The 15,642-nt window shown below is 51.4% G+C and overlaps 2 protein-coding genes and 1 long non-coding RNA gene across 4 annotated transcripts in view; all 3 read left to right on the top strand.

The window, feature by feature from the left end:
• LOC127341424 (malonyl-coenzyme:anthocyanin 5-O-glucoside-6'''-O-malonyltransferase-like) overlaps window positions 1-15,642 on the top strand; it is a 100,823-nt gene that overhangs the window by 27,332 nt on the left and 57,849 nt on the right. The window lies entirely within an intron of this gene.
• Window positions 498-2,107, top strand: LOC127339316 (uncharacterized). Its single transcript, XM_051365183.2, has 2 exons — window positions 498-1,704; window positions 1,938-2,107. Exons 1-2 carry the CDS (start codon window positions 498-500, stop codon window positions 1,973-1,975), a joined length of 1,245 nt encoding a protein of 414 aa, XP_051221143.1. The 3' UTR covers window positions 1,976-2,107.
• Window positions 10,848-13,784, top strand: LOC139838406 (uncharacterized). Of its 2 annotated transcripts, XR_011754811.1 has the most exons (5): window positions 10,848-11,999; window positions 12,337-12,498; window positions 12,665-12,838; window positions 13,168-13,320; window positions 13,464-13,784. It is a non-coding gene; the product is annotated as an uncharacterized lncRNA (long non-coding RNA). The 2 variants fall into 2 exon arrangements; XR_011754810.1 differs by lacking the exon at window positions 10,848-11,999 and having other exon boundaries at window positions 12,137-12,498.

Raw genomic sequence — 15,642 nt, 5'->3', positions numbered from 1 at the left:
GGATTTTGAGGGTGAAGCCGGGATTGAATTTCTCCCAACACTTGTGGACGGTGTGGCCGACCTTACCACGTGGCTGGCAGTGCGTCTTGAAACCTTTGCTGTTGCTACCGTCGTCACAACACAACTTGACAATGGTGCTGGTTGTTAGATAAGGAGGCACCGGCTGATCAACTTGGAGCTTACTCCAAGTCACCTAGCTAAATACGTATTCTATATTTGTATTGTGTATTTGTAATTGTCTATAAATATATGAGGAGGGCCGAGGTACTGCGATCACGCAGCCCGGATTCAATCCAACTTTCATGGTATCAGAGCACCAGCCGATCCTCTCTTCCCTCTAAAACCCTAAACCTCAAAAACCCTAGCCCTCCTCCCTCTCTCCCGCCGCCACCATCACCACGTCTGCCGACGATCTCAAGAAGCTCGAACAAGAGCTCAAGGAACGTGAGTCCCTCCTCCAGGCTCGCCAAGCCGAACTCGACCGCCGCCTCGCCGAGATGGGCAAAAGCGTCGACAACACTACAACCTCCCCAAACCCTAGCCCCACTCCCTTCTCCTACATCGCCTCTATCAAAAGCCATGTCCCTGTTACCCTTGATCTGCAGGAATCCAACTACGCCAAGTGGCGGGAACTCTTCCTCGTCGCGCTCGGGCGCTACGGCCTCACCGCCCACGTCCTCGGCACCACCGGCGCTACGCCATCGGACACGTCGCCCACATCTGACTGGGCACGGGACGACTACACCGTCCTCTCCTGGATCTATGGCTCGATCTCCTCCGATCTCCTCGGCATCATCATGGCCCCTGGCTCCACGGCGCGGCAAATCTGGGACGCGCCGGCCAGCCTCTTCCACGACAACAAGAAAAGCCGCGCTCTCGCCATCGACGCGGAGTTCCGCAACACCCCGCAAGGAGACATGAGCGTCCACGACTACTGCTCCAAACTCAAGTCCTTCGCCGATGCCCTCGCCGACGTCGGCCAGCCTGTCTCCGACGAAACCCTCGTCCTCACGGTCCTCCGCGGCCTCAACGAGAAGTTCAGCCATCTCCGCTCGTTTCTCCCGTACCAGGTGCCGTTTCCCACCTTTCTTCAAACACGATCTGCTCTTGTCCTTGAGGAAGCACAGAAGAAGACCGACGCCAAGAATGCGGCTGCCTCCGCGCTCTGGGCCAGCGGCAACAGCATCAACACGCACGCTGGTGGCGAGCGTGCTCCTTCGGCTGGACGTGGCGGTGGCTCAGGCAGCACCGATCCCCGTCCCCCTTCGCCCTACCAGCCTGGCCTCTTCATCAACTCTGGCCGTGGTGGGGGCTACGGTGGTCGCCGTGGTCGCGGCGGTGGCCGTGGCCGCGGCCGCGACAACAACTCTCCCTGGATGTACAATCTGTGGACCGGGCTCCCGACCCGGGCCGCGCAGCAGCAGCAGCAACTCCAGCTCGCCCCATGGCAGCCACGCTGGCGCGCACCCACGGCCGGCGTTTTGGGCCCCCGCCCCGGTCACCAAGCCTACACCGCCACCGGACAGCAGCTTCCTCCCATGACGCCGACCTGGAACAACGGTCTGATGATTCCTCCCCAGCAACACGTCTCGCAGCAGCAGCTCGACCCAGCTCTTCTTACAGCACTTCAGAACATGCACCTCCCCGGCAACCAAGAGTGGTTTATGGATTCAGGCGCCTCGTCTCACATGGCATCCGATCATGGTATACTCTCTTCCCTTCGACCATCTTCTTCACATAAAATCATAGTCGGCAACGGTGCATCTCTTCCTGTTACACACATAGGTTCTTACACACTGCCCCTTCATCCTAAAAACATATATCTTCGTAACATTCTAGTTGTTCCTCATATTATCAAAAACCTTATTTTTGTTCGTCAATTCACTATCGATAATCTTTGCTCCATTGAATTTGACCCTTTCGGTTTCACTGTGAAGGATCTTCTCACCAAGACCGTGATTCTTCGATGCAATAGCTCCGGCCCACTCTACTCCCTCCGACCACCAGACGCTCAAGCTCTCCTCACCACTTCATCCTTCGAGCTTTGGCACCGCCGCCTTGGACATCCTGGCCACCACACCATGCAGCGTCTCCACCAACATCAACAAATTCCACCAAACAAAGCATCGTCGTCCTTATGTCATGCGTGTCAGTTGGGCCGCCACATCAGGCTGCCCTTTTATCCTTCGGAGTCCATTAGTGTCAAACCTTTTCAATTGTTACATTGTGATTTGTGGACATCGCCTATTCCTAGCACCTCTGGTTTTGGTTATTACCTCATTATTGTGGATGATTATACTCACTATTTTTGGACGTTTCCCATTCGTAAGAAATCTGATGTTTTCCTTACCTTCACTGCCTTTCATGCCTATGCTCGCACCCAATTTAACCTTCCTATCCTCGCTATCCAATGTGACAATGGTCGCGAATTCGACAACAAACAAGTCCACTCTTTCTTCACCAAACATGGCACCCTCTTTCGCTTCTCCTGCCCTCACACATCACAGCAAAACGGTAAAGCCGAACGCGCCATTCGAACCACCAACAATGTCATTCGCACCCTTCTCTTTCAAGCCTCTATGCCTCCCTCCCTTTGGGCCGAAGCCCTACACACCGCTACCTTCCTAATCAACATACGCCCCACCAATGCCCAGACCCTTACCACCCCCTACGAACTCCTCTTCGGCCTCACCCCTTCATATCACACTCTTCGCGTCTTTGGTTGCCTTTGCTACCCGAACATTACCTCCACCACGCCCAACAAACTATCTCCTCGCTCCACCAGATGTGTCTTTTTAGGATACCCCTCCCGTCACAAAGGATATAGGTGCCTCGACCTCGCTACCCGCCGCATCATTATCTCGCGTCACGTCATCTTCGATGAGCACACCTTTCCCTATGCACCAGACACACCAGTTCAACCATCGCCACCCCCAACACCTGATCTCTTCGATCCCATAGACTCACCACCACTTCCAGTACCCTCCCCTCGCCCGGCAGCGTCCCCTACCGCGGCAATACCTCCTCCTCCCGAGGCCCCTCGCCAGCCTCCCGCGGCACCGGTTTCGCCCGCTGCGCGCCCTTCTCCTGCCGCCGCCGCCACGCCTCCTGCACCTACACCACCTCAGCCTCAACCCGTACCACCTCCTGTCTATCGCACTCGCTCCACGACAGGTCGTCTCCCTGGTCCCAGAGAGAGGCTCAATCTCTCTGCCATTGTTTCCTCTCCACTCCCATCTACCTATCTCTTAGCTCTTCGTGATCCTAACTGGCGGCAGGCCATGCAGGAAGAGTACGACGCACTCACACATAACCAAACTTGGACTCTTGTCCCTCCCCCACCTGGTGCCAACATTGTGAGCGGAAAATGGATTTTTTGCCACAAATATAACTCCGATGGTTCTCTTGCCCGTCACAAAGCCCGTTGGGTGGTACGCGGCTTCTCGCAACAGCCCGGCGTCGACTTTGATGAAACCTTCAGCCCTGTAGTTAAACCCGCTACCATTCGCATCGTTCTCTCTCTTGCCCTCTCTCACGCTTGGCCCATTCATCAACTCGACGTCAAAAATGCCTTCCTCCATGGTCATCTCGATGAAGTGGTCTATAGTCAGCAACCCTCTGGATTTATCGATCCACAACATCCTAACCATGTCTGTCGTCTTCTCAAATCCCTCTATGGCCTTAAACAAGCCCCCCGTGCTTGGTTTCAACGCTTCTCTACGTTTGCTCGTTCCGTCGGGTTTGTTGAATCCAAATCTGATGCCTCTCTATTCATTCTTCGTCGGGGCTCTGACACTGCATACCTTCTCCTATATGTTGATGATATAATTCTCACCGCATCCACCACATCTCTTCTCACCCATGTCACCTCTGCTCTCAGTCGTGAATTCGCCATGAAGGATCTTGGTCCACTTCATCACTTTCTCGGCATTTCAGTCACTCGTACCCCCACCGGCATCCACCTCTCTCAACACCAATATATTCTGGATATTCTTTCTCGCGCAGGCATGAGAGATTGTCACCCCGTTACCACACCTATCGATACCAAAGCCAAACTATCCTCCACAGCCGGTTCCTCTGTCTCGGACCCGTCTCTCTATCGTAGCCTTGCTGGAGCTCTTCAGTATGCCACTCTCACCCGTCCTGACATATCCTATGCCGTCCAACAAGTCTGCCTACACATGCATGACCCTCGTGAACCTCATTTATCTCTAATCAAACGTATTCTTCGCTACCTTAAGGGCACTCTCCACCATGGTCTCACTTTGCACCGTTCCTCCTCTCATTCCCTTGTTGCCTACTCCGATGCTGATTGGGCCGGGTGTCCGGATACTAGACGCTCTACGTCGGGGTTTTGCATGTATCTTGGAGATAATTTGATAAGCTGGTCGTCTCGCCGCCAGACAACGGTCTCTCGTTCTAGTGCCGAGGCCGAATACCGCGCTGTTGCCACGGTGGTCGCGGAATCTTGCTGGGTACGACAACTATTGCAGGAGCTACGTCGTCCCATTGACACAGCCACTATCGTGTATTGTGACAATGTCAGCGCTGTTTACTTGTCGGCCAATCCAGTTCATCATCGCCGCACCAAACACACTGAGCTCGATATTCATTTTGTTCGGGAGAAGGTGGCTCTCGGCGCTGTTCATGTGTTACATGTGCCATCTACATCACAGTATGCTGACATTTTCACCAAAGGCCTGCCGACTATTTTGTTCAGGGAATTCCGATCCAGTCTTCACGTCGATGCTCTCCCAGGTTCAGACTGCGGGGGCGTGTTAGATAAGGAGGCACCGGCTGATCAACTTGGAGCTTACTCCAAGTCACCTAGCTAAATACGTATTCTATACTTGTATTGTGTATTTGTAATTGTCTATAAATATATGAGGAGGGCCGAGGCACTGCGATTACGCAGCCCGGATTCAATCCAACTTTTGATGGTAAACTGGCGAACAGAAATAAGATTTTTGATAATGTGTGGAACAATTAGAATATGACGAAGTAAGAAGTTTTTGGAATTAAGGGTGAAGGTGTGAGAGCCGGTATGTGTTACAGGGAGAGAAGCACCATTGCCCACTATGATTTTATGTGCTGAAAAGGGGACGGAGGAGGAGAGAATACCGTGATCGGATGCCATATGAGACGAGGCGCCGGAGTCCATGACCCACTCCTGGCCGCCAGGGAGCTGCAAGTTCTGGAGAGCTGTAAGAAGAGCTGGGTCAATCTGCTGTTGCTGCTGCGGCTGCTGAGTGATCATCATGTTACTGGAGGGCTGCTGGTAGCCGGTGGCGGTGTAAGCCTGGTACGGTGGCAGAGCTGGTCGAGGCCCCAAGAGGCTGGGGGTCGGGGCGCGCCAACGGGGCTGCCATGAGGAGGGCAGCGATGGCTGCTGCTGCTGGAGCTGATGAGCGCGCGTGGGGAGACCGGTCCAGGGATTAAACATCCAGGGACTGTTGCTGTCACGGCCACGGCCGCGGCCACCGCCACGTCCACGGCGGCCTCCGCTGCCACCACCCCGGCTGAAGTTGGTGAAGACGCCGGGCTGGAGGGACGAAGGAGCGCGCGGATAAGGAGGGCCACCGCCAGGACCGGCAGGAGGAGAGGCGCCCCCGGCGTGCGATGTGGTGCCGCCGTTGGGAGGCACGCTATTGCCGCTAGCCCAGAGCGCGGTAGAGGCCGCATGCTTGACATCAGTCTTCTTTTGCGCCTCCTCGAGAACCAGGGCGGAGCGTATCTGCAAGAACGTGGGGAACGGCACCTGGTAGGGGAGGAAGGAGCGGAGGTGGCTGTATTGCTCTATGAGGCCGCGTAGAACCGTGAGGACGAGGGTGTCATCCGAGATCTTCTCACCAACGTCACCGAGAGCATCGGCAAGAGACTTGAGCTTGGCGCAGTAATCATGGACACTCATGTCGCCTTGTGGCGTGTTGCGAAATTCCGCATCGAGGGCAAGGGCGCGGCTTTTCTTGTTGTCGTGGAAGAGGTTGGCGATGGAGTCCCAGATCTGCCGCGCCGTCGAGCCAGGGGAGATGACGATGCCGAAAAGCTCGGGGGAGATCGAGCCGTAGATCCAGGAGAGGACGGTGAAGTCGTCACGCGCCCAATCAGAGGTGGGGGAGGTGTCCGAAGGCGTGGCGTCAGCGCTGCCGGTGACATGGCTGGTGAGACCATAGCGGCCGAGGGCGACGAGGAAGAGCTCGCGCCACTTGATGTAGTTGGAGTCCTGCAGATCAAGGGTGATGGCGACGATGGTCTTGACGGAGGGGACGTAGGTGGAGGGGTTTTGGGGGGTAGGGTTGCTGTCGACGGCCTTGCCCATCTCGGCGGCGCGGCGGTCGAGCTCATCCTTGCGCGCCTGAAGAAGGGATTCGCGCTGCTTCAGCTCGGCTTCGAGCTTGGTGATCTCGTCGGGAGTCATCGCGACGGCGGCGTGAGGGGTGGGGTTTCGAAAAGTTTAGGGTTTAGAGAGGGGAGGGTAGGATCGGCTGGTGCTCTGATACCATGAAAGCCGAATAGAATCTGAGGCTGCGTGGTCAAAGCCACGGCCTCCCCCCTCATATATTTATATACCAAAGAGATACAAGTACAATGCAAATACATATCCGTATGCTGCTAGGATTCTTGGAGTCTACTCCAAGGCGACTTGGACGCCGTGTTTATCTCCTTCTCTAACAGGTTTTCAAGATTCTTTCTTTCTAATAAATAGTAAAACCATTATATTTGGTAGTTAGCTTCTAGGATGAAGCCTTGTCGACCCCTCTTAATTTTCTAGTGGATGTTTGGTGCAGAAACTCCAAATGAAGACCAATTCTGGGCTTTAAAAAATGTGGAATCATATTTCAAAATTTTAAAAACTTGCTAGATGGAGTCATGTATATTACAACCACGCAAAACCTCAGAGGCGAAATACTTTGTTGCCTAGCCTACAAAAAATGACTGAAGTGTGATCAGACTGTTGTGAACAATACAAAATTTCCAAACCCCGAATGCGGCACATTTTATTAATTTCATATAGCCTATAATACTACTCCCTCCTATCCAGATAATTTGTCATCTAGACATATTTTAGTGTATAGATATATGAGAATCTAGGCAAATCTGATAACTAATCTGGATGTGGGAGTAGTAAATTCACATTGAGATTTAATATGACTGTATTTTACATCATTGACTACATTTATTTTTTAGTTCTTTTAAAACATATAAATATGGTTATAAAAAATAAGTGGATCCCTAGAGCTTGGCCTCCATTTGTCCATGCTTATGTATGGTGAGGTTTTTTCTTCACCTTAATTACAGGCTTATAAGCCATGCATTGGGCTGAATGCTCTGCTTGTACTTTATCTTTCTAAAACCATAGTGGCTTAAGAACATAAGGACGAAACTATATAATCCCCAAACCTCTTCGGTGTTATTTTTATTGTGGTTATGCATCTTGAAAATATTAAGAAAATGTAACAAAACTGCTAATGGGTAGGGAACCTGCAAAGTTTCAACAAAAAAAATATTTTTATGCACAATATAAAGTAGAAAGAATGGTTTTTTGTTTTTGCATTTATTTAATAAATGTTCATAGTTTGCTCAGGAAATTTCCCCGTCATCATTTCGTAGCATTCCCTACCTATATGAATCTTTCCAATTTCTGAAACACAAAACCACTTTCAAAAACGAGATGAGGGTCTAAATTAAATGGTTTGATAAAGTTCACGGTGCAATATTGACAGTTTTCTAGTTTCGGGATTCAAAACAGACTTTAGCACCATACTTCACACCCTCCATCGTTCTCTCTTGTGCTTGTGTGACTCATGCGTTGTTGTCCACTCGATGTCTCATGAAAATGGATATTGTTGAGAGTTTTGATCAACGTTATCTTGTTTATGTTGTATATAGATGTTGTTGGATTTGTATTGAAAAAACACATTCTCATGATATCAATTTTTTTATCAAATAATTCTTATATATTTAGAATAATTTTTGGTCAAAACAAAATCTTAAAATATGTGCATCTTATCTATTGAAATACAATAGAGGCAGTACTACACACTCCATCGATCTCTCTTGCACCCGTGTGAGCCTGTCAATGTCCGCTCGATGTCTCGTGATATGTTAGCGGCATTTGTTTTTACCAAATTCAGTGAAGTAAGATTGGTTGTGTACATCTCTACACCCGACAGGTTTTCTCGTGTCAAGCTTGGTTGATCGGTATTTATCATTCTGCTGTTGTTAGCGACGTTTAATATTGCAAAATAAGTTTCTTCCGCTAACATGTTAATAAAGTCCATCGATGGGCTATCGCTAAAATGCATTGTTTGACGCGTCATCCTAAGATGCATTTTAAGAAACGTCCACTACAATGCATGGCTGTCGAAATCAAGAAAATCGGTGCCCAGTAGTTATTAAATTCGAGGTTTAAAACTTTTGTTGTCTCATAAAGACAAAAAAAAATATTCACTGGGAAGCTAAGTACATTTCCGTCGATTCCTCGGAGGGAATCATTCTCGGGATACTATTTCTGAGCGTTTAGGACATCTCCAGCGGCACGACGCAGTGCGTCTAGGCCCTGCTCCAGCGGGGCAACGCAAACTGACCGGGCCGTCCACGGAGACACAAACATGGTTCAAATATGGGCGATGTGTCTCCATGGACACTCCACGGTCGCGCAAAGTGTCCGCGTTGGGTGCATCCGAGCCCGGTCGGTAGTGACTAGGTAAGAAAAATATTTTTTTATTACTATTGATTTGCCAAAAGGACCATCTTTACAGAAATGGTTAGTCGAGTTAACCTTAAACTACAATGGTCGTACCTACCGCGCGGCATACACTGGCCTCGGTTACTCGCAGTCGCGCGGCCCACTACTGGCCGCCGGAGGGGCCGGTGCCGTCGTCGAAGCGCGAGCGCTTCGCGCACCGCGCACGCCGCAGATTGGCCACCCCCTCCCGACTGCGGCGTTCGAGGGCCTCGGCCAGAGAGGAGTCCCACAGGACTGCCCTGGCCATAGAGTTGGCCTCCTCCGCCGCCGCCCCGCACTGGGCCGCCGTCGCCTAGGCCGCCGCCGGCCGCCGCCGCCTCCTCCTTCGCCTGGGCCGCCTCCTCCTTCGCCTGAGTCGCCGCCTGCAACCCGCCACCTGGGTGACGAAGCGGGCCCTATCCCTAGCCGCCTCCGCCACCGCTTCGTCCCTGGCGGCGATGGCGACCTCCAGCTCCCGGTTCTCCTGCTCGACCCACGTGGGAGAAGGGGCCTCCGCTGGAGCGAGTCCAGTCGAGTCGGAGCACGGTAACCCCCGCCCATGGCGATCGCATAGTTGTTGGCTTCCTCCTCCGCCAACCAAGCCTGGCGGCGCTGGGCGTCCCCAGCGAGGGTCTCGAAGGACGCGACCAGAACGAACTGGTCGCCGGCGCACTCGAAGCGGCCGGGCATGGGGGTGTCGTCGTCCGCGATGTCGTGGATGACGGCGTCCGCTGGTGGGGCCGCAGGAGGAGCCGCCATCGCCGCCCGCGCCTCCACGAGCTCCGCCCTGGCGTCGGCGAGCTCGGCCATGGCGTTGGCGATCTCCGCCCTGGTCGCCGCGAGGCGCCATTCGGCGCGCTCGGCCGCCTCCGCCGCCTCCAGGTCCAGCTGCTGGGCCTCAACGCAGGCGTCGACTATCTCCTCCTCCTCCTCCGGGTGGAGGTGGCGGCATATCTGAACAACGTGCTCCCAACTAAGGTTCTGATCGGCCATGGATGGATGGTAGGGTTTACCTTGAGGTGTGCCCGTCAACCCCGCCGGCGTCCACCACCACGGCGGGGTGAGAAATGGTGTTGGCGCGCAGGTCGTTTCCCGCGCACGCGAAATGCCGGCGAAACTTGCCAATGTATTGGGCACGCGCGGGAACAGTTAATCGCCGACGGCAGTTCTCGACCGGACGTAAAACGCCATTAACGAGCTTGACGTTGTCCCCGCTAAAAAAATACGTCCGCACCGCTGGAGGTACCCGACGCAAACGGTCGCCCTGTGCCGCATGACGTTAGCGGGCCAACGCAAACGAACGTCCGAAATGCGTCGGCCCGCTGGATATGCCCTTATACTATATTTCGCCACAAAAAGTTGTGTTTAAGTTTAATAATTTTGGGCTAATGTATGCATGCATATGATTGCATTATCAATTTTTTTTTTGTTATGCCTCCTTGCACAATAATGCCAGGCTTTAGATGTACCGGTCCGCCCAACAGGTGCACGAGGCCGACCAAACTCCAATTATTAACGATCGAGAATTAATGGAGATCTGATCCGACCCGGACGCTAGTTAAAAGTTTCAAAAAAAATGCGAAGTAAAATTTTGCATGTACATATTATGTTGATACTTACTCGTGTGAGTTTTCACAAAAAAATACCATTGTGTGTGGCCTGTATAAAAATGACAAAATGTCCAAATGAGAATAGTGAATAGGAATTTTACTATTCACAGGAATAGGAATTTACATTTTGTCATTTTTGTGTAGGTCACACATAATGGTATTTTTCCGTGAAAACACACACGAGTAAGTATCAACATAATATATACATGCAAAAATTTACTTCACATTTTTTTGAAACTTTTAAATAGCATTTTTTTGAACTTTTCGTAAATGGGTGCGCGCGCACCCAGGTTCCATTCAGCATTTCCGAGATCTGATAGGACTAGAAAAAAGGAAAGAGATTGCGAAGCGGAAAGATTCGAAAACCATCAAGACACGGCCGACAAAACACAAACCAAGGTCGGCTCCTCTCTGCTTTCAGAGACGCGGGACCCTGGCGGCGCGGCAGCATCCGCAGACGCCGATCGAAAAGAACGAAACCCTCGCCCAATAACACGCGTACCATGAAGGAGAACATCCACAACACAAGCAGCCGGGCAATGGCAGCCGCGGACGCAACCGCGACCACGCCGCCGGCGCCGCCGCTGCCAGACGACATCCTCATGGAGATCTTCCTGCTCCTGCCGGCCAAGTCTATCCTCCGGTTTCGCGCCGCCTGTACGCCGTGGCGTCTTCTCCTCTCAGACCCCGCCTTCGTCCACGAACACCACCAACGCGCACCCCACGCCATCCTACTCAGCAACCCCATCATCGACAACGGCGACGCCATCTCCGCGCTCCCGTTCCCCTACGCCGACCAATCGACGGCGGCGCCCCTCTACTGCGGCACCACTTGTCAGCAGACGTTCCTTTATGAGTGCTGCGACGGCTTGCTCCTCTTGCGGTGGAGCCGCGCGCTTTCCGGTTGGCGAGGGCGACGCCACCGGAAGAAATTACTACCGCTACTTCGTGTGCAATATATCCGGCGACACGGGAGATGGCCAGCCTTCCCGCCGACCTCGACTCCGAGGACTTGGTATGCTTCGTGGGCTTCTACCGGCACGCGCCCACGGCGGAGTACCGCGTCCTCGGATACAACTGCGGCAGGTCACCGCCGTCCATAGGCCGGTATCGTGAGCGACGACGGCGACGCTGTAATCCTGGCAGTGGCCGCAGATAAGAAACGCTGTGGCGTGTACAGCCTTAGAAGCGGCGAGGTGGTCGGCGCTCGTCCCCGCTGCCCCCCGCCTGTCAGTGCACGCGGCTCCTTGTTCACGCACGACGATAATTAAGCGGCATATCCCAGAAAGAAAAACAAAAAGAAAAAGAAACCTCGATCCACTTTCGATTCCCCTACCTACCCCTGAAGGCCCCAAATCGCGCCTCCGGCCGCCATGGATGGACCTCCGCGTTCAAGCCCGGGCCAGACCTGCTCCTGGTCGCGCGCCCGGACCACCACCTCGCGGACGGCCTCCAACTTCACCACCGCCGCTCAGCTTCGTGTCTCCTCGCCCGCCACCAGCTCCACCCACCGCCAACTCCGCCCACCACTTCCCCCTTCTCCCTCTGCCGCTCCACGCGACATCACCAAAACCACGAGTCTCCCTTGCTCCTCCTAGTCTGGTGGTGCCCTCCCCCGGTGTTGGGCTAGGCTCGCCCACACCACCTCCGGTGAGCTACTCGTAAGGGTTCCCTTCTTCCTCTTCTACATGCTTGCCGTTTTGCCTTTGTTCGATTTTTTTCTCCATTTAATTATGGTTCGCACTTGCTAGCTTTGGTTAAACCAAAGATCAACTGGATTAGATTCAACAACGCCTGCAACTCAACTATACGATTAGTTGCTTTCGTCAGTAAATGGAGCTGCCTTTGACAAAAAAACGCTTGGTTCTGAATAGTCGACGTTTACAGTCATGCTTCTTCATGCATCAGCATGTTTAGTTTTCTTTCTAATCAGTGTTCCGTACCTACTTAGGTCGTGGGGAGTAGCAGCTAACTCGTCTGCTCGTCTCTTATTTGCAGGTCACCCACTGATTGGTGGCGGTGGTATTAGAGACGGCCGGCGTATTCCTCAACCACAACCAACACGAGGTGCTGGCCGCAACCACAGCTCGCACCTGTTGCTGCTGTGGTCTCGCACCACATGTCCAACCTCTCTACATGCTAACTTGATCCACGACACCGGTAGGTTACTGCCTAGGTTCAAAAAGGGGCTGTCCATCTCCTTGATTTAATCCACCTTCTTGGTTGGGCATTGATTGATGTAGTGGAGCTAGTTAGGCCTGCATTCTTGCATAAGTACCAAGCCTGCAACAGCAACCCCTCATCTGCTTCAATGTGTGTTTTTCAGGTTAATGACGCGCCCATGAACCCGGAGCTCCTGCTAGGCTGGTGGTGCCCTCCCGCGGCGTTAGGCTAGGCTGGCCACAGGCACAATGCCGCTGGGCGCTATGGCCTCCCGCGGTGTTAGGCTAGGCTGCCTTCCGGCACCATGCCGCTGGTGGCGGCGACTACATCACCTCAGGTGAGCTACTCGGGTTCCCTTTTTCCCTCTTCTATTCTACATGCTCTATGGTTCACACTTGTTCGATTTTACAGTTTTGCGCAAGCATGTTCTGATTACCCTTTAGCTTTCCGAGAAAAGACTAAAAGATGATTTCCTGGTCTGGTCCTGCTCAAACTGCTTGCGTTTCTTCATCATTACTTAATTTCTGGAGTGAAATTTACAAGTCCACATCTTATCTAACATTATGCAATTTAGTGACCTCCATTTATCCTTTTCTTTCTCTTGTTTCATCATTCAGATTGGTGCTCACCACTTTGCTGTTTGCATCAAACAAACACGTGTTGCAGGTTCACTTCGCAGAACGCGTGGGCAGAGTACTTTCAGATCTTGGTGGCGTGGATGGTTGATAAGGCCAAGTTTGTTGCCTTCGTCAAGGACTGCCTCGTTAAGATGGAATGACCCAATGATCTGTCTCGGCATTGATCACTAAGCAGAAGAAGGTTGAACCGCATCCTTGTCCATCTGCTTGTTTGATTGATTCAACTCTTACTGCTTCTCTTCTCATCCTGCCCATCTCCCTGTTTATTTGATTCGACTCTTACTGCTTCTCTTCTCATGGAATTTGTATTGGTCTGGGTTGCAGAAGTGGAGCAAAGGGAAGGAGAAGGTGAACAACGTGCTGCTGTTTGACCAGGCCACATATGGCAAGCTCATCAGCAAGCAGCTGAGGTTCAGACTCACAAACATTTTTGTAGCACTGCATGTGTTGTATGTGTCCGTCCGAGGATTGATTGTGGAAACTTACATGCCGTGCATCAGCTTTGCCTGATGTTCGTTGTTTGGTGTCATGGAGTTTCTCCTGGAGTTGAATGGTTTGTTTGAAATGTCCCGAGTTTGCTCTGTGATCTAAATGTCCGAAAAACAATAAGGTCATATCGAAATTCTAAACTCTATTTGCTGATTATGCTTTCGTTGATTATTTAGCTGCTCTAAAACTTTTGTTTCTAGAAGAAAATACTTCAACTTTCCTGGTTTTACTTGACCAATCTATGCTAGTCACTAGACTAGCAGCTAGCTTCAAATTTGATCGAGAGTTCATTTTCCTTGGCTAGCTTTATAAAAAGTCAATCCATTTGAAGCTTCTATCATGACTCGCCTGTCGCCACCCAACAGCGGAGGCTCCGGTTATCCTAACCCCTTCCTGCCATTTGTTTCTCATCTACATCTCCGTCTTGTATCTTTAGTAGTATTGTTCCATGTAAACATATATATCCAAATACGGCAGGTAAACACATTCGATTGCCAATTCAGCAAGATAAAGCAGCCCTCAATATCAATGACACGAGTAGTAATAATGGATTAACAACACAAGAACACACCTGCATCGCTGATCTAGGTGGGACATCCTATTTTAACATCTGGTTAACAATCTTGTGGAGCTAACCGTCGCTCGTCAAATGATGGGCGGGGTCCCGTAATCGACAATCACTAATTACCGTCACACCTACTAATCTAAGGTACATCATGTGACAACACTAGGATTCTATCTGCCCGCTACTTGAAGGACCAGCTCATCCAGAAAACCGATTTTATTGCGTGTACTGCTAGACACCTGGGTATGGCTATATTCTGTCCATTCCTCCCAATTACTACCTCCATCCCAAGATTTAAGGTTTTTTTAGAAAGTCAAACTATGTGAAATTTGACCAAGATTTTATCAAAACCCGTTAACATGCAAACTATAAAATCAATATCATTAAAATAGATAATGATATATATATATATATATATATATATATATATTGATAGATTCTTCTAAGAGTTTGGTCAAACAACCACATTAAATGCGAGACCTTTACCCCTTATTTACCGAGACCACCCAAGCCCAGGAGTGCATCGTCCGTGTTCGTTTCGTATTGACGTTTTCTTGCCCATATATGCATTTATTTTTTGTTTCGAAAATGCTTTCGGTTTTCCAGTAACGCCGGCACGGAGAGCTAGGCGCGACGAGACGTGTCGCTGCGCCTCTGTGAAAACATCACTGTCGTTGCGCGCCAATAACTTCCGTCGCGAGGTAGGCGACGGTTGGGCGTCGTTCGTGTGTCAATGACGTGTCGGGTCCGCCACTCCCCGCCTCACTTCGCGCTCTGTTCAGCGTGCCTGAAGTGTCCCTGTGGAGCGAGGACGGCCTCGGGGTGCCGGACAGCGTATTGGGTCGCACCGGGCGGAAATGGCTTTCTAGGCGCGCGACTGGAGCGATAAAATGTCCGACACGCCCAAAAAACCTTTGGGTGCAGCTTTGGAGGACGCGACTGGAGATGCTGTTAGTACCGATGGTTGTATCATCTAGATAGAGGTGACACACATGCTTCAGCCTGGCACGAGGACCCATGTCGCTTCAACACTATAGTGATCTGTGTTTTCCATCACTGAGCGAGATTCGGTCGCCGATCGATTGCATAAGACCCGCGGTAGCAATAGAACGGGGAAAGTATACAGAAAAGACAGTTCTTTTCAATTTTGATTATCTATATATTAGTATTAGTTAGTAGTATTAGTTAGTAGTACTATTCTATTAGTTACCGAGGAGAAAGGGGGCTCAGCAGGAAGAGGATTGTACCATGAGAGAAGCACGGAGGTCAACCCGCTTCAAATATCGAACATGGATTCTGGCAATGCAAGGGAGTTGGGTCCTCATATCGATCTGATCCGAATGAATCAGTCTTTCTACAGAGGTAAATTTGTGCCTATTAGGCAAGAGGATAGCAAAGATCAAAAGACTTAGGACCTCCTTGAAATTTGAGCCAAATTTTAATCATGAA

This window comes from Lolium perenne, chromosome 3 (assembly GCF_019359855.2).
Source record: "Lolium perenne isolate Kyuss_39 chromosome 3, Kyuss_2.0, whole genome shotgun sequence".
NCBI classification, from domain to species: Eukaryota; Viridiplantae; Streptophyta; class Magnoliopsida; order Poales; family Poaceae; genus Lolium; species Lolium perenne.
Note: the sequence above shows the minus strand (reverse complement) of the source record. Positions and strands in the feature narration are given on the sequence as shown.